At 39.6% G+C, this 21,622-nt stretch overlaps 2 protein-coding genes across 12 annotated transcripts in view; one reads left to right on the top strand and one right to left on the bottom strand.

The window, feature by feature from the left end:
* The window catches only part of SEL1L2 (SEL1L2 adaptor subunit of ERAD E3 ubiquitin ligase), a 166,212-nt gene extending 162,519 nt beyond the window's left edge, over nucleotides 1-3,693 (bottom strand). The window contains exon 1 of one of the 3 annotated variants that reach the window (XM_054674852.1): nucleotides 3,412-3,693. In XM_054674852.1, the coding sequence (XP_054530827.1) occupies nucleotides 3,412-3,457 (46 nt within the window). In that variant the 5' untranslated portion in view covers nucleotides 3,458-3,693. The remainder of the gene's footprint in view (nucleotides 1-3,411) is intronic. The other 2 variants (XM_054674851.1, XM_063803005.1) reach the window with 2 other exon arrangements.
* MACROD2 (mono-ADP ribosylhydrolase 2) overlaps nucleotides 1-21,622 on the top strand; it is a 2,047,165-nt gene that overhangs the window by 11,385 nt on the left and 2,014,158 nt on the right. The window lies entirely within an intron of this gene.

Raw genomic sequence — 21,622 nt, forward strand, 5'->3', positions numbered from 1 at the left:
TCTTATGAGTTGGTAGTTAAATCCAGAGGTTTGTTCAGAGTTGGGTTTAAATTTTTTTGAAAGAATGCTTTATAGATTATTGTGCATCTTTTTGCATCATATCACAGGGCACATAATGCGTCATTGTCTCCCTCAGTAGTGATAAGATTGATCCCTGGGTTCATGTATTGTCAGCTGAATATTGTCACTAAACTGTCTGGTGTAAAGTTTTCTGACAACCTTTTACCTAATGGTTTTAGCAGCCATTCGTGATTATTGCTTAGATCCATTACGTTATTAGGGGTTGCAAAATAGTGTTATGTGAATTTTATCATTCCTTATTTATTAGTCAGACTTCTATAAAGAGGAACTTTCTGTTATTAAGTCTTTTATTATGCAGTACAGTTTATAAAGGAAAGCAGAATAAATGCCATATTTCCCTTATTTACTGATTTTCAGATTGAGTTCATTCCCTAAAATCCTCCACAGGTGACCAAAGAGTCCTTTTTTTAAAATTTTTGACTATCATTTTCAATTTGCCCCTTCCTTCTCTCCTCTTCTCTGTCTCTTCCTCCCTCTTAACATGTATATTAAATGAGAATGTCCCAGTGGTTAACAGTCTACAAAGGAGGCATATACGTGTGTGTTTGTGCATGCGCGTGCATGTATTTATAGCTCCCATATAAAATACATAGAATTACCAAACAATAGGCCCAGGATATGGTAGAAAGACAAAGGTAGATATATAAATGGGTGGATGGGTAGATATGATAGAAAGATGGCATTACTTCTTTGTTGAGACAAGAGTTCTAGTTCTTGGGTTTAATTGTTATGCCTTCTGTTAATCTCCTTTCCTACTACTGTGTTAAGGCTCCACTAGAATACCACCTAGAGAAGCAATGTTATTGTTACACTTTTTGGATGGAGTAGTGTTGGCAGAGACTCTGCCAGGCTTATGCTAATTTTCTCTGACTGGTTAGTATCAGGGAAAGCAGCTATGGCTATAAGTTTAGATTGTCTTTTTGAGTAATTACTTTTAATGTTTATACAGAACAGCAATAGGGGAAAAATAAAATAATAATGAGGATGAGTTAGGTGAAAATTATAAAATTATCTTATACTCAAGTATAAAATATTTTTAAAAATTGGTCATTTAAAGAGCCATCTATGATAATACCATACTGAATGGGCAAAAGCTGGAAGCATTCCCCTTGAAAACCAACACAAGACAAGGATGGCCTCTCTCACCACTCCTATTCAAGATAGTGTTGGGAGTTCTGGCCAGGGTAATCAGGCAAGAGAATGAGGTAAAGGGTATTCAGCTAGAAAGAGAGGAAGTCAAACTATTTTTGTTTGTAGATGACATGATCCTACACGTAGAAAACCCCATCATCTCAGCCCAGTAGCTTTTCAAGTTGATAAGCAACTTCAGCAAAGTCTCAGGATACAAAATAAATGCGTAAAAATCTCTAGCATTGCTATACACCAAAAACAGGCAGGCCGGGAGGCAAGTCACAAATGAGCTCTCATTCACAGTTGCCACAAAAAGAATAAAATACTTAGGAATGTGGCTAACAAGGGAAGTGAAGGACCTCTTCAAGGAGACCTACAAACCACTGCTCAAGGAAATCAGAGAGGACACAAACAGAGAAACATTCCGTGCTCATAGATAGGAAGAATCAATATTACAAAAATGGTCATACTGCCCAAAGCAGGGTATAGATTCAGTACTATTCCTATTAAACTACTGTCAACATTCTTCACAGAATTAGAAAAAACTACTTTAAAATCCATATGGAACCAAAAAAGAGCCCAAATAGCCAAGACAGTCCTAAGCAAAAAGAACAAAGCTAGAGGCATCACGCTACCTGACTTCAAACTATACTACAAGGCCAGAGTAACCAAAATGGCATGGGACTGGTACAAGAACAGACATAGACCAGTGGAACAGAATAGAAAACCCAGAAATAAGTCTGCACACCTACAACCATGTGATCTCCGACAAACCTGGCAAAAACAAGCAATGGAGAAAGGATTCTCTATTTAATAAATGGTGCTGGGAAAACTGCCTAGTCATATGCAGAAAATTGAAACTGGACCCCTTCCTTACACCTTATACACAGATTAACTCAAGATGGATTAAAGATTTTAATGTAAAACCCCAAACTAAAAATCCTGGAAGACAACATACGCAGTACCATTCAGGATCTAGGCATGGGCAAAGATTTCATGTGAAGATGCCAAAAACAATTGCAACAAAAGCAAAAATTGACAAATGGGATTTAATTACACTAGAGTTTCTGCACAGCAAAAGAAACTCTCAGCATGAACAGAGAACCTACAGAATGGGAGAAAATTTTTATAATCTATCCATCTGACAAAGGTCTTATATCCAGCATCTATAAGGAACTTAAATTTACAAGAAAAAACCAAACAACCCCATTAAAAATAGACAAAGGACATGAACAGGCACTTCTCAAAAGAAGACATACATGTGGCCAACAAACATATGACAAAAAGCTCAACATTACTCATCATTAATGAGTAATGATGCAAATGCAAATCAAAACCACAATGTGATACCAACTCACACCAGTCTGAATGGCTATCATTAAAAAGTCAAAGAACAACAGATGCTGGCAAGGTTATAGAGGAACACTGATACACTGTTGGTGGGAATGTAAATTAGCTCAACCATTGTGGAAGACAGTATGACAATGCCTTAACAACATAGAGGTAAAAATACTGTTTGACCCAGCAATCCTGTTACTGGGTGTATACACCCAAATGAATATAAATCATTCTATTATAAAGATAATAAAAGAAGGCGTATGTTCATTACAGCACTGTTCACAATGGCAAAGACATAGACTCAACCTAAATGCCCACCAATGATAGACTGGATAAAGAAAATGTGGTACATATACACCATGCAATACTATGCAGCCATAAAAAGGAACAACATCATGTCCTTTGCAGGGACCCGGATGGAGCTGGAAGCCATTATGCTCGACAAACTCTAACGCAGTAACAGAAAACCAAATACCACATGTTCTCACTTTTATGTGGGAGCAGAATGATGAGAACACATGGACACATTGTGGGGAGTAACACACTGGGCCTGTCAGAAGGTAAGGATGGGAGGAGTGAGAGCATCAGGAAGAATAGCTAATGGATGCTGGGCTCAATACTTAGGTGATGGGTTGATCTGTGTAGCTGGCCACTACGGCACACGTTTATCTGTCTAACAAACCTGTGTGTCCTGCACATGCACCCCTGAACTTAAATGAAAGTTGGAAATTAAAAAAAAATTTGGTCATTTAGAAAGACTTTATATTTCATATTTTTATACATGTTTATCTGTATTACATACTATAATAAAGGAAGCTAGAGAAAAAGTGCTATTAAGATCATAAGAGAAAATCTACTTACTGTTTATTAAGTGGAAGTGGGTCATCACAAAAGTCTTCATCTTCATTGTCTTCACATTGAATAGGCTTAGGAGGATGGGGGGCTGGTTGGTCCTGCTGTCTCAGGGGTGGCAAAGGCAGAAAAGGTAGAGGGAAGGTAGAGGGGGAGGCAGGCATGCGTGATGCAGCTTCACAGAAATACATTGTAATTTCTGTCTGACTTTTTTGCTTTTTCATTTCTCTAAAAATGTATGGTACCAATGCTTTAATCTTTTTTCCAGTGCTTAGTTTCAGTGCCTATGTCATAGAAGGTTCTATGTCATAAATCAAAAACAGTCTTGAATAATAGGAACCCTTCTGCCAGATTGTCTAATGTCAGTTTGTTTTCTGGCACTGCATCTAGTATGTCTTCTTTCTCATTGTCTGGCACTGGTTTGGAAGCACTCATCTCCATCAAGTTTTCTTCTGTTCATTCCTCTGGTGACCTGGTGTTTGTTAGCTCTTGAATTTCTCCAGGATCTGCATCTTGAAACCCTTCACCCCCTACCCTTTTTGCCATATTCCCAGTCTCTTTCATGATTTCCTTGATTGACTGTGTCATAAATTCTGTGAAGCCATCTGCAACATCTGGACAAAGTTTTCTCCAGCATGAATATTGTTTTGGGCTTGATGGTTTTCATGGCTTTTTCTATAACAGCAGTGGAATTTTCAGTGGTGTAATTCTTCCAAACTTTCATGATGTTCTATCAGGGTTCTCTTTCATAGCATTCACAGTCTTTTCCATAGAATACTGTGTGTAGTGCTGCTTAAAGGTCCTTATGACCCCCTGATATAGAAGCTGAATTATAGATACTGTGTTTGGGGGCAAGTAGACCACTTTGATATTTGTGGTGTTGAACTCATGGGGTTCTGGGTGGCCAGGGGCATTGTACAACCTCAAAATAACTTTAAAAGGCAGTCCCTTACTGGCAAGGTGCTTCCTGATCAGGAGCACAGTGTCTCATTATCTAGGCCTTTCTTGTACAACCAAAAGACTGGCAGCTGGTGTTTATCTTTTTCCTTCAAGGTTTGGAGGTTAGCAGCCTTATAAATGAGGGCAACTTTGATCATAAACCTGACTGTATTTGCGTAAAACAGCCTGTCCCTTCCTGTTTTAAATCCTGGTGCTTGCATCTCTTCCTTACTAATGAATGTCTTTTGTGGCATTTCCCCCCCTTCAGAACAGAGCACTTTTGTCTGCGTTAAAAAGCCTGTTCAAGTAGATATTCTTTCTCTTCGATTTTTTTTTTTTTTTTTTAAGACGGAGTCTTGCTTCTGTCACCCAGGCTGGAGTGCAGTGGCCCGATCTCGGCTCACTGCAAGCTCTGCCTCCCGGGTTCATGCCATTCTCCTGCCTCAGCCTCCCGACTAGCTGGGACTCCAGGCGCCCGCCACCACACCTGGCTAATTTTTTGTATTTTTTAGTAGAGACAGGGTTTCACCGTGTTAGCCAGGATGGTCTTGATCTCCTGACCTCGTGATCTGCCTACCTCGGCCTCCCAAAGTGCTGAGATTACAGGCCTGAGCCACCGCGCCTGGCCTCCCCTGTGATTTTCTTAATGGCATCTGGGAATTTGCCTTCTGCCTCTTGGTCAACAGTAGCTTTTTCTACTATTATTGCGACTTTTTTTTTTGTTTTGTTTTTTAAAGGCAGAGTATCCCTCTGTCGCCCAGGCTGGGGTACAGTGGCATGATCTTAGCTCACTGCAACCTTCGCTTCCCAGGTTCAAGTGATTCTTGTACCTCAGCTACCCAGTTAGCTGGGGTTATAGGCATGTACCCCCGCCCAGCTAAATTTTGTATTTTTAGTAGAGATGGGGTTTCGCCACGTTGGCCAGGCTGGTCTGGAACTCCTGGCCTCAAGTGATCCACCCTCCTCTGCCTCCCAAAGTGCTGGGATTACAGGTGTGAGCCACCGTACTCAGGGTGTGACATATTTTAAGACAGACTTCTTTATAACACATATCAAACCATCCTTTGCTGGCATTAAATTCTTCAGCTTTAGATCCTCATCTTCCTTAATGCTTTAAGTTGTCATATAATGACTTTGCTTTTTCTCAGGTCCTATTAGTCTATAGGTATGCTCATTCTTCTAGCAATCCTGCGCTCACATAAAAGCTGCATTTTCAGTATGAGATTATCAGTATGAGATTAAAAGATATTTTGCAAAAACTGCAAGGTTTTCGGACCTGTGGGCATAGCTGTAGTGATGCAAATTTTCTTTCCTTTTTTTAATAATGACTCTTAGGCTGGATTCATGTATCTTAAATGGTGAGGGATTGCAGCTGCAGACCTAAATATCAAGCACTTCAGCTTTTTCTTTTAACGTCATGACTTTTCTCTGCTTCTTGGGAGTACTTCCAGCATTATTAATGGCACTTTGTGTGGGTCTGTGATGTTATTCAGGTTTATGGTATTGCACTAAACATGATAAAAAATATGTGACAACTGCAAGAGATCCACTTTTTTACTGTGATATGCAATTTATTGGAGAGACAGACTATGCAGAGGTGTTCAGCCTCACACAGCATTTTAAGTGGATACTTGAAATACTTGAGGTCACCGCAATAGCAATAGAAGGTGGCTAAGAAATATTACAGTAGTACAGTATGTACTGTGGTTAATTTTGTGCAGTTGTGATTTAGTACTGCCTCTTTACCTTTGTTTACCTTTCTCTTGACTGAACGGCGCCATGTATGATCTATAAGTGTGTGCATAAGTTTTGATAAATTTTCATTTTTGTAATAGATTTGGGTATATTTTATGGTAGTAAATGATGAAATAGACTAGTGTCTACATGTATTTTAAGCATTCATGACATACTTTTTCTTAATTTTCATATTTCTAGACTATGTGGTTTGTCTGCCAGTTTTTTTTCAAATTGTTGCAAGTCTCTAAAAAATGTTCCAATATATTTATTTAAAGAATCAATGTATAAGTGGACCTGTGCTGTTCAAACCTGTGTTGTTCAAGGGTCAACTGTACTTTCTTTTTTTTTTTTTTTGAGACGAAGTCTCTCTCTGTCGCCCAGGCTGGAGTGCAGTGGTGCCATCTTGGCTCACTGCAAGCTCCGCCTCCCAGGTTCATGCCATACTCCTGCCTCAGCCTCCCGAGTAGCTAGGACTACAGGTGCCCGCCACCATGCCCGGCTAATTTTTTGTATTTTTAGTAGAGACGGGGTTTCACCGTGTTAGCCAGGATGATCTCTATCTCCTGACCTCGTGATCTGCCCACCTCGGCCTCCCAAAGTGCTGGGATTACAGGCGTTAGCCACCGCGCCCAGCCCGGTCAACTGTACTTTTCTAAGATTATTTTGACAACACATCAATTTCATTGTGTATTGCAGTGTGTACCATTAAATATTATGTAAATTGTCCTTATATTAAGCTTTTTTTTTTTTTTTTTTTTTGAGACGGAGTTTCGCTCTTGTTGCCCAGGCTGGAGTGCCATGGCACTTGACCTTGTCTCACTGCAACCTCTGCCTCCTGGGTTCAAGCAGTTCTCCTGCCTCAGCCTCCCGAGTCGCTGGGGTTACAGGCGCCTGCCATCACGCCCAGCTAATTTTTTATATTTTAGTAGGGATGGGTTTCACGACGTTGGCCAGGCTGGTCTCGACCTCAGGTGATCCACCTGCCTCAGGCTCCCAAGGAAGCTTGTTTTTAAAAATATTGTAAAAACAAAACCCCCAAATCTTTCATTTTTTGATATATATAAACATGACTTTGTGTTGACACAAGATGGAAAATTCTTTCTTTATATTTCCTAAGTCTGTAACTTCATCACATAGTCTACTAGTTTTCTTTTTAACATATTAAATGAATTATGTTAGTAAATAAGGATTTTCCTTAAATACATTTTGGTCAGCGTGAACAGATATTTTGACATGGGTTACAGATTGGTGGTAGCCAGAGACGACAACTTTTCCTTTCTTGCTCCCCCCTCCCCCCCACCCCCAATAATTTTTGCATAGGAGAGAGTCTTCTTAATGTCTTCTTTCAGATGTATTCATTTAGTTTATTTTTAAGTTGACAGAGAAATTGTATTTCATAATGTTTTTGTCTTTTCTGAAATATTTAGTTACTGAATTTTCATCAACATGTTTAAAACAAGAATTTAAGTATAGCTTATTGATTTATCTAAGCCTTTGATTTGGAACCAGGTTGAGGATTGCCGATGAAATAAGTAAGAAAATATCGTGCCAGGGCAATGAAAACCTATGAAGATTTTTGAGCAGGAGAGCTACAGAAACTTCAATACAATGAGAATAAATTGGCAACAGTTCATACAATAATTTAGAGGGTATGCAGTTTCCACCCCTTAATATCGTTTTTGCTTCTCCAGAGTTAATTCACTTGCCATTTTTTCCTCCTACAGATATATCTGTTCTTCTTTCATAGCTTTTCTGTGTTCACTTATCATACCAGTTCCTCATTTAATTTTCTCTGTTTCCTTCAATAACCGAATACATCTGTTCTTTCTTGATTAATCTTTACTTGCTTTTCTTTCTGTTTTTTTGTTTTGTTTTTTTTTTTAGATAGGGTCTTGCTGTTGCCCAGGCTGGAGTGCAATGGTGCAATCATGGCTCACTGGAACCTTGACCTCCTGGGCTCAATCAATTCTCCTACCTCAGCCTCCTGAGTAGTTGGGACTACAGGTGCACACAACCATGCCCAGCTAATTTTTTTTTTTTTTTTTTTTTGTAGAGGTGGGGTTTTACCGTTTTGCACAGGCTAGTCTCGAACTCCTGGGCTCAAGCAATTGGCCATTCAAAGTGCTGGTATTACAAGTGTGAGCCACTGTGCCCAGCCCCTTTTCTTGAGTTCTCTTGTTTCCCAATCTACTCTTGTAAATTTAAGCTTTTTAATTGTGGTAAAATATACATAACATAAAATTTGCCATTTTTACTATTTTTAAATGTTCAGTTTAGTGACATTGAGTACATTCACAGTGCTGTGCGACAATCACCAGTATCCATTTTCACAATTTTTTCATATTCCCAGATAGAAACTTTGAGCTGGGTACAGTGGCTTGCTCCTGTAATCCCAGCTACTCAGGAGGCTGAAGCAGGAGGATAGCTTGAGGCTAGAAGTTTGAGACCAGCCTTGGCAACATAGTGAGACTTCATCTCTAAAATGAACATTCAAAAAAAACTGGTGGTGTGCACTTGTTGTCCCACCTATTCAGGAGGCTGAAGTAGGAGGATTGCTTGAACCCAGGAGTTTGAGGCTGCGATGAGCTGTGATTTGCACTACTGTACTCCAGCCTGGGCAACAGAGTAGACCTCCTCTCTTAAAATGAAATGAAAGAAACTTTGTAAACTTTGTACCCATTAAACAATATCTACACTATACAGTCTTCCTTCTCACCTGTCCCCTCTTATTCTTGACTGTCTCTATAAATTTGCCAGTTGTAGATACAATCATGTAAGTGGAATCATAACATGTTTATCTTTCGTGTCTAGCTTATTTCACTTAGCATAATGCTTTCTGGATTCCTCTATGTTGTAGTATGTGTAAGAATTTTATTATTTTTAAGGCTGAATATTATTACACTGTATGTGTATAGCACATTCTGTTTATCCATTTAACTGTTGGACATTTGGGTTGTTTCCACCTTTATCAACTGTGAATAATGCTGCTATGAATATTGGTTTAGAAGTATCTTTTTAAGTCCCTGTTTTCAATTATTTTGGGTATTAACTAAGAGTGGAATTGCTAGATCACATGGTAATTCTACTTAACTTTTTGAGGAGACACAAAACTTTTCTGTAGTGGCTATAGTATTTTACATTCCAACCGCCAGTGCTATTCCCACCACCAATGCACAGGGGTTCCAGTTTCTCCATGTTCTTGGCCATTATTTATTTTCTGTTTTGGTTTTGGTTGTTTGTGCTTTTGATGAGCATCTTTATAGATGCTTATTGGCCATGTGTATTTCTTTGGAGAAGTATCTATTCAAATCCTTTGTCCATTGTTGAGTTGGATTTCCCTGTTGTAGGAATTCCTTTGTATGTTCTGGATATTAATTCCTTATCAGATATATTATTTGCAGATGTTTTCTCACACTTTGTGGGTCGTCTTTTCACTCTCTTAATAGTGTCCTTTGATTGAAAAGTTTTTAATTTTGATGAAGTCCAGTTTATTTGTTTTTTCTCTGGTTGATTGCTTTTGGTGTATATTCTAGAAGACATTGTTAAATCCAATGTTTCATAAATTTTCTCTTGTTTTCTTCTAAGGGTCTCATTGATTTAGCTTTTGCTTGGTCTTTGATCCATTTTGTATTAAGTTTTGTATATGGTATAAAGATCCTTTTTGCATGTTGATACCCAGTTTTCCAGTATTTGCTGTTGAAAAGACTAGTCTTTTCAAGACCATTGAATGGTCTTGGCACTCGTGTTGAAAATCAATTTGCAAAAACATTCTATTGATTTGTAAATCTCTTCTAATCCAGAACCATGTTATTTTGATTAATGTAGCTTTGTAGTAAGTTTTGAAATCAGGAAGTGTGAGTCTTCCAACTTTTTCTTTTTGAAGATTGCATAGCTGTTTGGTGTCCCTTGAGATTCCAAATGAATTTTAGGATTTTTTTTCCCCACAAAAAATACTGTTGGGATGCCGATTATATTGAATCTGTAGATCATTTTGGGTAGTGTTGTCATCTTCACAATATTTAGAGTTCCAATCCATGAACATGCGATGTCTTTCTACTTACTTATGTTTTCTTTAACTTCTTTTAGCATTGTTTTGTAGTTTTCAGTGGATAATCTTTCACATCCTTGGTTAAGTATATTACTAATTATTTTATTCTTTGTGATGCTATTGTAAATTGAATTGTTTTCTTAATTTTCTTATCAATGTTCATTGCAAGTGTACAGAAATGAAACTGATTTTCATGTATTGATTTTGTATCCTGCAGCTTTGATGTATTCAAGCTAACAATTTTTCGGGTTTTCTGCATTTACGATCATGTCATCTGTGAACAGAGATAGTTTTACGTCTTCCTTTCTAGTTTGAATGTCTTTTATTTCTTTTTCTTGCCTGATTACTCTGGCTAAAACTTCCAATATTATGTTGGCTAGAATAAGTGAAAGTGGACATCATTATTTTGTTTCTGATCTTAAGGAAAATGCTTTCAGTCTTTCACCACTGAGTATTGAGTATTGTATTACCTGTGGATTTTTCATATGTCTCCATTATGTTCAAGTTATTCCTAGGTTACTGAGGGTTTTTATCATGGGAGGGTGTTGAATTTTGTAAAATGCATTTTCTATATAAGTTTAGATGATCATGTAGTTTACATCCTTCATTCTTCATGTTGGAGTATTACATTGATTATATTGAACCATCCTTGTATTCTGGGAGTAAATCACACTTGGTCACGTTGTGTATTCCTTTTAAGATGCTGCTGAATTCAGTTTGCTAGTATTGAGGATTTTTTTCATTGTGATTCATAAAGGATATTGGTCTGGTTTTCTTGTATCTTTTTCTGCCTTTGTTATCAGGGTAATGCTGGCTATAAGGATGAATTAGGAAGTATTCTCTTTTCTTTAAATTTCTGGAAGAGTTTGAGAGGATTGGTGTTAATTCTTCCTTAGATGTTTCAGTAGAATTCATCAGTCAAGCTATGCGGTCCTGGACTTTTTGGTTGTTGTTGGAAGCTTTTGGTTACTTATTCAGTCTCCTTACTAATTATAGGTCTATTGAAGTTTTCTATTTCTTTGTCAGTTTGGGTAGATTGTGTGCTTCTGTGAATATATTCATTTTATCTAGGTGATCCAATTTTTTGGCATATCATTTTTCATTGTATTCTCATAATTATTTCTGTAGAATCAATAGTAATGTCCTCACTTTAATTTCTGATCATAGTAATTTGTGTACTCTTTCTTATTTTCTTAATCAATACAGCTAAAGGTTTGTCAATATTGTTGATCTTTTTAAAGAACTAAAATTTTGTTTTGTTGATTTCCTCTATTTTTTTTTCTGTTTTATTTATCACCACTCTTATTTTTAGTATTTCCTTCCTTCTGGTAGCTTTGGGTTTAGTTTGTTCTTAAGTTCCTTAGGTGTAAAGTTACGCTGTTGAAATGAGATCTTCTTATTTAATGTATGCATTTATAGCTCTAAATTTTCTCTTAGCACTGTTTTCACTGCATGCTCTAAGTTTTGATATGTTGTCTCTATCTCAATGAATTTTCTGATTCCTTTCCCCATTTTTCAGGAGTATGTTGCCTAATTTCCACATATCTTCTAGTTTTCCTTCTGTTATTGATTTTTATCTCTTAAGTTATTTCTTCTTTCAGCTAAATTCTGCTTTTGAACCCTCCCATGAATTTTTCATTTTGGTTATTCTTTTTAGCTCCAGAGTTTCTGGTTGGTTCTTTTCTCTTCGTTGGTCTCATTCAGTTTATACATTGTTTTCCTAATTTTCTTCTAAAGATGATTGTTTTAAAGTCTTCTGTTAATGTCACTCATCTCATCTGGGTCACTGGAATTGGCATTGAGCAGTGGGCTTGCTGCCCAGTGTGCATAGAAGCAAATATTATGGCACCAGCCTTTGATAAAAGAAAAAGCTTTATTGCAAGGTTGACTAGCAAGGAGAGAGGAGGCAGTGCTCGAATCTGTCTCCTTAAGCTGGGGTCTGGGGACAGGTTTTATAGGCAGAGAGTAACTATGAGGGGAGACAGGAAAATACAATGAGGCATGATCTCATTGGGCTGTTCAGGAGGTAGTGCAGGGACCTTGACCCTTAAATTAACTCTGCAGCAAAACAGGGCACTCCTTGCTTCTTAATTTGCTCTGCCCTGGGTTCAGCTACTGAGGTTCTGTAACTGACCAGAGGGTTCCTGTTGCCTGCTGCCCAGATAGAGCCTATTTATCAAGACAAGGGAATTGCAATAGAGACAGAGTGTAATACACGTAGAGCTGGCTAAATAGAAGACTGGAGTTTTACTCAAATTAGCCTCTCCATAAATTTGGAGCGTAGTGTTTGTTTGTTTTGAGATGGAGTTTTGCTCTGTTGCCCAGGCTGGAGTGCCGTGGCGCAATCTTGGCTTACTGCAACCTCTGCCTCCTGGGTTCAAGCGTTTCTCGTGTCTCAGCCTTCTGAGGAGCTGGGACCAGGCACGTGCCACCATGCCCAGCTAATTTTTTGTATATTGTTTTAGTAGAGATGGGGTTTCACTGTGTTAGCCAAGATGGTCTTGATCTCCTGACTTTGTGATCCGCCCACCTCAGCCTCCCAAAGTGCTGGGATTACAGTTGTGAGCCACTGCGCCTAGCTGGGTAGTGTTTTTTTGAAAGTAGTTTGGTGGGCAGGGAGCTAGGGAATGGGTGCTGCTGATTGGTTCGGGATGAAATATAGGGGTGTGGAAAATCGTCCTCATGTGCTGAGTCTGCCACAGGACCATTGAATCATGAGTCTTGGATCTGGGTGGAGCCATCTTGTTGTGAGAAATGCAAAAGTCTGAAAAGACATTTGCAATCCGAAAAGGCCAATCTTAGGTTCTACAATAGTAATGTTACTTATAGGAGTAATTGGGGAAGTTGCAAATCTTGTATCCTCTGGAATAATGGCTGGTAATTGTTTAACTATACCTACATCTTAGCAGAATTCATGCCTCTGTCATCCTTCTAACCTGGTGGATGGCCTTTTATTAGTTTTACAAGTGGTTTAGGTTTGGGGAGGCTATTATCATTTAAACTGTAAACTAAATTTCTTTCAAAATTAGCTTGGGCCATGCCCAGGAATGACCAAGGGCAGTTTGGAGGTTAAACTAGAAGTAAATTTGGCTCCTGGATACACCAATCAGGCATGCTGGATTAATCTGCACATGCTCAGGCTTTGTGATTTGCAATCTGGGAGGTAGGTTGCAGTTTGTGATTATAGAAAGTCCATTGTCAGCCGGGCGTGATGGCTCATGCCTGTAATCCCAGCACTTTGGGAGGCCGAGGCAGGAGTATCACCTGAGGTTGGGAGTTCAAGACCAGCCTGACCAATATGGAGAAACCCCGTCCCTACTAAAAATACAAAAATTAGCCAGTCGTGGTGGCACATGCCTGTAATCCCAGCTACTCGAGAGGCTGAGGCAGGGGAATCACTTGAACCTGGGAGGTGGTGGCTGCAGTGAGCCGAGATCGCACCCTTGCACTCCAGCCTGGGCAACAAGAGTGAAACTCCATCTCAAAAAAAATAAAATTAAAATTAAAAAGTCCATAAGTCCATTGTCTGGGCTTGTTTGTCATCTTAATTGTTCCTTTGAATGGGCCATTGTTTTCTCTTTTGTTGACAATCAGACATTTGACTATTATGTGGTAACTCTGGGAATCAGATTTCTCCCTTCTTCTGTGTTTGTTGTTTTTCGTTTTATTTATTGATTGATTGAGTACTTGTTGAAGGCTGTAGTAGTCCATTTGTCCTGAGACTTTCCAAACAATTTTTGCAAAGACTAGTCCTTGTTGTGTGTGATTATTGAGTTCTGTTCCTTTAGTGTGTGTTCAGCTTAAGTTACAGAGATTTCCTCAGGAGTTCTCCCAGTTTTTGCAGTTAGCTCTGTGATGGGTTACTCATTCATCTCTTAAGTAGGCTTCTTTTGAACATAGGGATCATCTTCTTAGGTATTTTCTGAGCATGAATCTTGCTTGGTCATGTACGTGACTTTCTAAATTCCCCTGTATACACAACTGCTTTTGAATATTCTTTTTTTTTTTGAGATGGAGTCTTGCTCTGTTGCCCAGGCTGGAGTGCAGTGGCGCCATTTCGGCTCACTGCAAGCTCCGCCTCCCAGGTTCACACCATTCTCCTGCCTCAGCCTCCCGAGTAGCTGGGACTACAGGCGCCCACCACCATGCCCAGCTAATTTTTTGTATTTTTAGTAGAGACGCGGTTTCACCGTGTTAGCCAGGATGCTCTCGATCTCTTGACCTCGTGATCCGCCTACCTTCGCCTCCCAAAGTGCTGGGATTACAGGTGTGAGCCACTGCGCCTGGAGCTTTTGAATATTCTTATTTCCCAAAGAGCCTCACCTTATCTTCTCTTTAGGGCCTTACATAGTCTTTTGTATTGTCCCAGGGGTCTGTGAGTCTGTAGCGGCCTTGGAACTTTAAGAGCAGGGCCTGCTGCTCTTTTTCACCTGAGTTTTGTGTTAGGCTAAATAGAAATGAAAGTCTTACTCAGGCCTTTAGGTATCCCCCAGAAGGGTTAGAACTACAAAGCTACAGAACTTTCCTGCTCTTTGACTGTTTTCCAGCACTTCAACAAAGTTTGTTCAGGCAGTTTCTTTTTGTTCTTTGATGTTTCTCTGTGGGGAACAAAACCTTAGAGCTTCCTATTTCACTATTTTCCTTGAACTTAATAATTTATAATGTGAAAAGCAACTGTGTTAAGTTTGGCTAGAACTAGGTGATATAACAAACCCTCAAGTTAAGTGGCTTAACCCAATAAAGTTTATTTCTAGTTTACCTGACAGTCCAGAGTGGGTATACATGATTAGTATCAGTGAAGAGGTGGTGGAGGTATAGGAGTGTTTGTGTGTTGGGGCTGGGGGACATTCTGCTTCACGTAGTCTTTCAGAGACAGAGTTGAATGTCTTTAACATGTTGCCCTGGAGAACCTTAGGGGGAAGGGGAAAGGCAAGGACTGAGTTGGAGGCTGTTATGAGCTAGACTTGGAAGTACAGTGGTACACCTGTTTTGACTTACATGTCTTGGGCTAGATCTCAGTCATACGGCCATATTTAATTGAAAGAGAGGCTGAGAAATGTAAAGTAGTTATATGTTATAGGAAGAGGATGGAACTGGAAAGTGATTTTGGCGAATAGCTAGTAATTTAACCCATATCAATTGCACACAGAACTTCCTCGAGCTTCCGTGTTCTGTTGAAGCAGCTGTAAGACACACATTTTATATTCCATTGAGGAGGAATGAAAAGAGAAAGCATTGCCAATTAAACTGTTACACAGTGCTTTCTTAGAATAAAATATTTCTTTCAATAAATGCAAATATGAAACTCAGTAAATATAAAAATTATTTTACATTTACTCAGTTTTATCATGTATCATCTTTGAACATATGTTGAAAGTATAAGTGAAATAAATTGATTAAATTATTCCTAAAATGTCTTTGTACTCAGAGCCCAATTCTTTTTTTTTTTTTTTTAATTATACTTTAAGTTCTGGGATACATGTGCAGAACATGCAGTTTTGTTACAGAGGTATACATGTGCCATGGTTTGCTGCACCCATCAACCCATCATCTACATTAGGTATTTCTCCTAATGCTATCTTTCCCGTAGCCTCCCCCCCCCCACCCACCGACAGGCCCCGGTGTGTGATGTTCCCCTCCCTGTGTCCACGTGTTCTCATATTTCAACTTCCACTTATGAGTGAGAACATGTGGTGGTTGGTTTTCTGTTCCTGTGTTAGTTTGCCGAGATTGATGGTTTCCAGCTTCATCCATGTCCCGGCAAAAGAGATGAACTCATTCTTTTTTATGGCTGCATCATATTCCATACTGTATATGTGCCACATTTTCTTTATCCACTCCGTCATTGATGGGCATTTGGGTTGGTTCCAAGTCTTTGCTATTGTGACTAGTGCTGCAATAAACCTATGTGTGCATGTGTCTTTATAGTAGAATGACTTATAATCCTTTGGTATATACCCAGTAATGGGATTGCTGGGCCAAATGATATTTCTGGTTCTAGATCCTTGAGGAATCGCCACACTGTCTTCCACAATGTAAAAGTCTTCCTATTTCTCCATGTCCTCTCCAGCATCTGTTGTTTCCTGACTTTTTAATGATCACCATTCTAACTGGTGTGAGATAGTATATCATTGTGGTTTTGATTTGCATTTCTCTAGTGACCAGTGATGATGAGCTTTTTTTCATATGTATGTTGGCTGCATAAATGTCTTCTTTGGAGAAGTGTCTGTTCATATCCTTCGCCCTTTTTGATGGGGTTGTTTCTTTCTTGTAAATTTGTTTAAGTTCCTTGTAGATTCTGGATATTAGCCCTTTGTCAGATGGATAGATTGAAAGAATTGTTTCCCATTCTGTAGGTTGCCTGTTCACTCTGATGATAGTTGCTTTTACTGTGCAGAAGTTCTTTAGTTTAATTACATCCCATCTGTCAATTTTGGCTTTTGTTGCCATTGCTTTTTATGTTTTAGTTATGAAGCCTTTGCCCATGCCTATGTCCTGAATGGTATTCTTCTGGGTTTTATTCTAGGGTTTTTATGGTTTTAGGTCTTACATTTAAGTCTTTAATCTATCTTGAGTTAATTTCTGTATAAGGTGTAAGGAAGGGGTCCAGTTTCAGTTTTCTGCATATGGCTTGCCAGTTTTCCCAACACTGTTTATTAAATAGGGAATCCTTTCCCCATTGCTTGTTTAGTCAGGTTTGTCAAAGATCAGATGGCTGTAGATGTGTGGCATTATTTCTGAGCCCTGTGTTCTGTATTATTGGTCTATATATCTGTTTTAGCACCAGTACCATGCTGTTTTGGTTACTGTAGCCTTCTAGTATAGTTTGAAGTCAGGTAGTATGATGCCTCCAGCTTTGTTCTTTTTGCTTAGGATTGTCTTGGCTATGCGGGCTGTTTTTTGATTCCATATGAAATTTAAAGTAGTTTTTTCCAATTCTGTGAAGAAAGTCAGTGGTAGCTTGATGGGGATAGTATTGAATCTATAAATTACTTTGGGTAGTATGGCCATTTTCATGATACTGATTCTTCCTATCCGTGAGCGTGGAATGTTTTTCCATTTGTTTGTGTCCTCTCTTATTTCCTTGAGCAGTGGTTTGTAGTTTTCCTTGAAGAGGTCCTTCACATCCCTTGTAAGTTGTATTCCTAGGTATTTTATTCTCTTTGTAGCAGTTGTGAATGGAAGTTCACTCATGATTTGGCTATTATTGGTGTATAGGAATGCTTGTGATTTTTGCACATTGATTTTGTATTCTGAGACTTTGCTGAAGTTGCTTATCAGCTTTAGGAAATTTGGGGGCTGAGATGATGGGGTTTTCTAAATGTACAATCATGTCATCTGCAAACAGAGACAATTTGACTTCCTCTCTTCCTATTTGAATACCCTTTATTTCTTTCTTTTGCGTGATTGCCCTGGCCAGAACTTTCAATACTATGTTGAATAGGAGTGGTGAGAGAGGGCATCCTTGTCTTGTGCTGGTTTTCAAAATGCTTCCAGCTTTTGCCCATTCAGTATGATATTGGCTGTGGGTTTGTCATAAATAGCTCTTATTATTTTGAGATACATTCCATCAGTACCTAGCTTATTGAGAGTTTTTAGCATGAAGTGGTGTTAAATTTTCTGTATCTATTAAGATAATCATGTGGTTTTTGTTGTTGGTTCTGTTTATGTGATGGATTATGTTTATTGATTTGCATATGTTGAACCAGCCTTGCATCACAGGGATGAAGCTAACTTGATCGTGGTGGATAAGCTTTTTGATATGCTGCTGAATTCGGTTCACCAGTACTTTATTGAGGATTTTCACATTGATGTTCATCAGGGATATTGCCTGAAATTTTCTTTTTTTGTTGTGTCTCTGCCAGGTTTTGGTATCAGGATGATGACTGTCCTCATAAAATGAGTTAGGGAGAGTCCCTCTTTTTCTGTTGTTTGGAATAGTTTCTGAAGGAATGGTACCAGCTCCTCTTTGTGACTCTGGTAGAATTCAATTGTTAATTGGCTGGTCCTGGGCTTTTTTTGGTTAGTAGGCTATTAATTACTGCCTCAGTTTCTGAACTTGTTATGGTTTATTCAGGGATTTGACTTCTTTCTGGTTTGGTCTTGGGACAGTGTATGTGTCCAGGAATTTCTCCATTTCTTCTAGATTTTCTAGTTTATTTGCATAGAGGTGTTTATAGTATTCTGTGATAGTAGTTTGTATTTCTGTGGGATCACTGGTGATCTCCCCTTTATCATTTTTATTGTCTGTTTGATTCTTCTCTCTTTTCTTCTTTATTTGTCTGGGTAGCGTTCTATCTATTTTGTTAGTCTTCAAAACACCAGCTCCTGGATTCATTGATGTTTTGACGGGTTTTTCGTGTCTGTATCTCCTTCAGTTCTGCTCTGATCTTAGTTATTTCTAGTCTTCTGCTAGCTTTTGAATTTGTTTGCTCTTGCTTCTCTAGTTCTTTGATTTTAGATCTTTCCCACTTTCTCCTGTGGGCATTTAGTGCTATAAATTTCCCTCTAAACACTGCTTTAGCTGTGTCCCAGGTATTTTGGTACGTTGTGTCTTTGTTCTCATTGGTTTCAAAGAAGTCATTTATTTCTGCCTTAATTTCGTTATTTACCCAGTAGTCATTCAGGAGCAGGTTGTTTAGTTTCCATGTAGTTGTGTGGTTTTGAGTGAATTTCTTAATCCTGAGTGCTTGTTTGATTGCACTGTGGTCTGAGAGACTGCTTGTTATGATTTCCATTCTTTTGCATTTGCTGAGGAGTGTTTTACTTTCAATTATGCGGTCAATTTTAGAATAAGTGGGATGTGGTGCTGAGAAGAATGTATATTCCGTTTATTTGGGGTGTAGAGTTCTGTAGATGTCTATTAGGTCCACTTGGTCCAGAGCTGAGTTCAAGCCCTGAATATCCTTGTTAATTTTATGTGTCGTTGATCTGTCTAATATTGACAGTGGGGTGTTAAAGTCTCCCACTATTACTGTGTGGGAGTCTAAGTCTCTTTATAGGTCTCTAATAACTTGCTTTATGAATCTGGGTGCACCTGTATTGGGTTCATATATATTTAGCATAGTTAGCTCTTCTTGTTGCATTGATCCCTTTACCATTATGTAATGCCCTTCTTTGTCTTTTTTGATCTTTGTTGGTTTAAAGTCTGTTTTATCAGAGACTAGGATTGCAACCCCTGTTTTATTTTTTTGCTTTCCATTTGCTTGTTAAATCTTCCTCCATCCTTTTATTTTGAGTCTATGTGTGTCTTTGCATGTGAGATGGGTCTCCTGAATACAGCACACTGATGAGTCTTGACTCTATCCAATTTGCCAGTCTGTGTCTTTTAATCGGGGCATTTAGCCTGTTTACATTTAAGGTTAATATTGTTATGTGTAAATTTGATCCTGTCATTATGATGGTAGCTGGTTATTTTGCCTGGTAATTGATGCAGTTGCTTCATAGTGTTGATGGTCTTTACAATTTGGTATGTTTTTGCAGTGGTTGGTACCGGTTTTTCCTTTTCCATATTTAGTGCTTCCTTCAGGAGTTCTTGTAAGGCAGGCCTGATGGTGATAAAGTCTCTCAGCATGTGCTTGTCTGTAAAGGATTTTATTTCTCCTTCACTTATGAAGCTTAGTTTGGCTGGATATGAAATTCCAGGTTGAAAATTCTTTTCTTTAAGAATGTTGAATATTGGCCCCCACTCTCTTCTGGCTTGTAGGGTTTCTGCAGAGAGATCTGCTGTTAGTCTGATGGGCTTCCCTTTGTGGGTAACCTGACCTTTCTCTCTGGCTCCCCTTAACATTTTTTCATTCATTACAACCTTGGTAAATCTGACAATTATGTGTCTTGGGACACATAATAAGAGCACCTGGGGGAAGGGGCGGCTGTGAGCGCAGCTTCAGCAGAAGTAAATGTTCCTGCCTGCTGACTCTAAAGACAGCAGTGGATCTCCCAGCACAGCGCTCGTGCTCTGCTAAGGGACAGACTGCCTCCTCAAGTGGGTCCCTGACCCTTGTGCCTCCTGACTAGGTGACACCTCCCAGCAGGGGTCGACAGACACCTCATACAGGAGAGTCCTTTTCCAAGTTGTTCCATTCTCCCTATCATTTTCAGGTACACCAATCAAACGTAGGTTTGGTCTTTTCACATAGTCCCATATTTTTTGGAGGCTTTGTTCATTCCTTTTCATTCTTTTTTTCTCTCATCTTGTCATCACTCTTTATTTCATTAAGTTGATCTTCAATCTCTGATATCCTTTCTTCTGCTTGATCGATTCGGCTATTGATACTTGTATATGCTTCACGAAGTTCTCGTGCTGTGTTTTTCAGCTCCATCAGGTCATTTATGTTTTTCTCTAAACTGGTTATTCTAGTTAGCAATTCCTCTAACCTTTTTTCAAGTTTCTTAGCTTCCTTGCATTGGGTTAGAGCATGCTCCTTTAGCTTGGAGGAGTTTGTTATTACCCACCTTCTGAAGCCTACTTCTGTCAATTTGTCAAACTCATTCTCTGTCCCATTTTGTTCCCTTGCTGACGAGGAGTTGTGATCCTTGGGAGGAGAAGAGGCATTCTGGTTTTCGGAATTTTCAGCCTTTTTGCATTGGTTTTTCCTCATCTTCGTGATGTGGACGTCCTTTTTGTTGATGTTGATGCTATTCCTTTCTGTTTGTTAATTTTCCTTCTAACAGTCAGGCCCCTCTGCTGCAGGTCAGCTGGAGTTTCTTGGAGGTCCACTGCACACCCGGTTTGCCTGGGTATCACCAGCAGAGGCTGCAGAACAGCAAAGATTGCTGCCTGTTCCTTCCTCTGGAAGCTTTGTCCCAGAGGGGCACCTGCCAGATGCCAGCCGGAGCTCTCCTGTATGAGGTGTCTATCGACCCCGGCTGGGAGGTGTCACCTAGTCAAGAGGTAAAAGGGTGAGGGACCCACTTGAGGAGGCAGTCTGTCCCTTAGCAGAGTGCGAGGGCTGTGCTGGGAGATCCGCTGCTCTCTTTAGAGCCAGCAGGCAGGAATGTTTACTTCTGCTGAAGCTGCGCTCACAGCCGCCCCTTCCCCCAGGTACTCTATCCCAGGGAGTTGGGAGTTTTACCTGTAAGCTCCTGACTGGGGCTGATGCCTTTCTTTCAGAGATGCCCTGCCCAGAGAGGAGGAATCTAGAGAGGCAGTATGGCTACAGCGGCTCTGCGGAGCTGCAGTGGACTCCGCCTAGTTTGAAGTTCCTGGCGCTTTGTTTACACTGTAAGGGGAAAGCTGCCTACTCAAGCCTCAGTAATGGCAGCTACTCCCCCTCCCCACCCCGCCCACCAAGCTCGAGCATCCCAGGTCCACTTCATACTGCTGTGCTGGCAGCAAGAATTACAAGCCAGTGGATCTTAGCTTGCTGGACCCCGTGGGGGTGGGATCTGCTGAGCTGGACCACTTGGTTCCCTGGCTTCAGCCCCCTTTCCAGGGGAATGAACAGTACGGTCTTGCTGGCGTTCCAGGCGCCACTGGGGTATGAAAAAAAACTC

The sequence above is a fragment of the Pan troglodytes genome, chromosome 21 (genome assembly GCF_028858775.2).
Source record: "Pan troglodytes isolate AG18354 chromosome 21, NHGRI_mPanTro3-v2.0_pri, whole genome shotgun sequence".
Classification (NCBI taxonomy): domain Eukaryota; kingdom Metazoa; phylum Chordata; class Mammalia; order Primates; family Hominidae; genus Pan; species Pan troglodytes.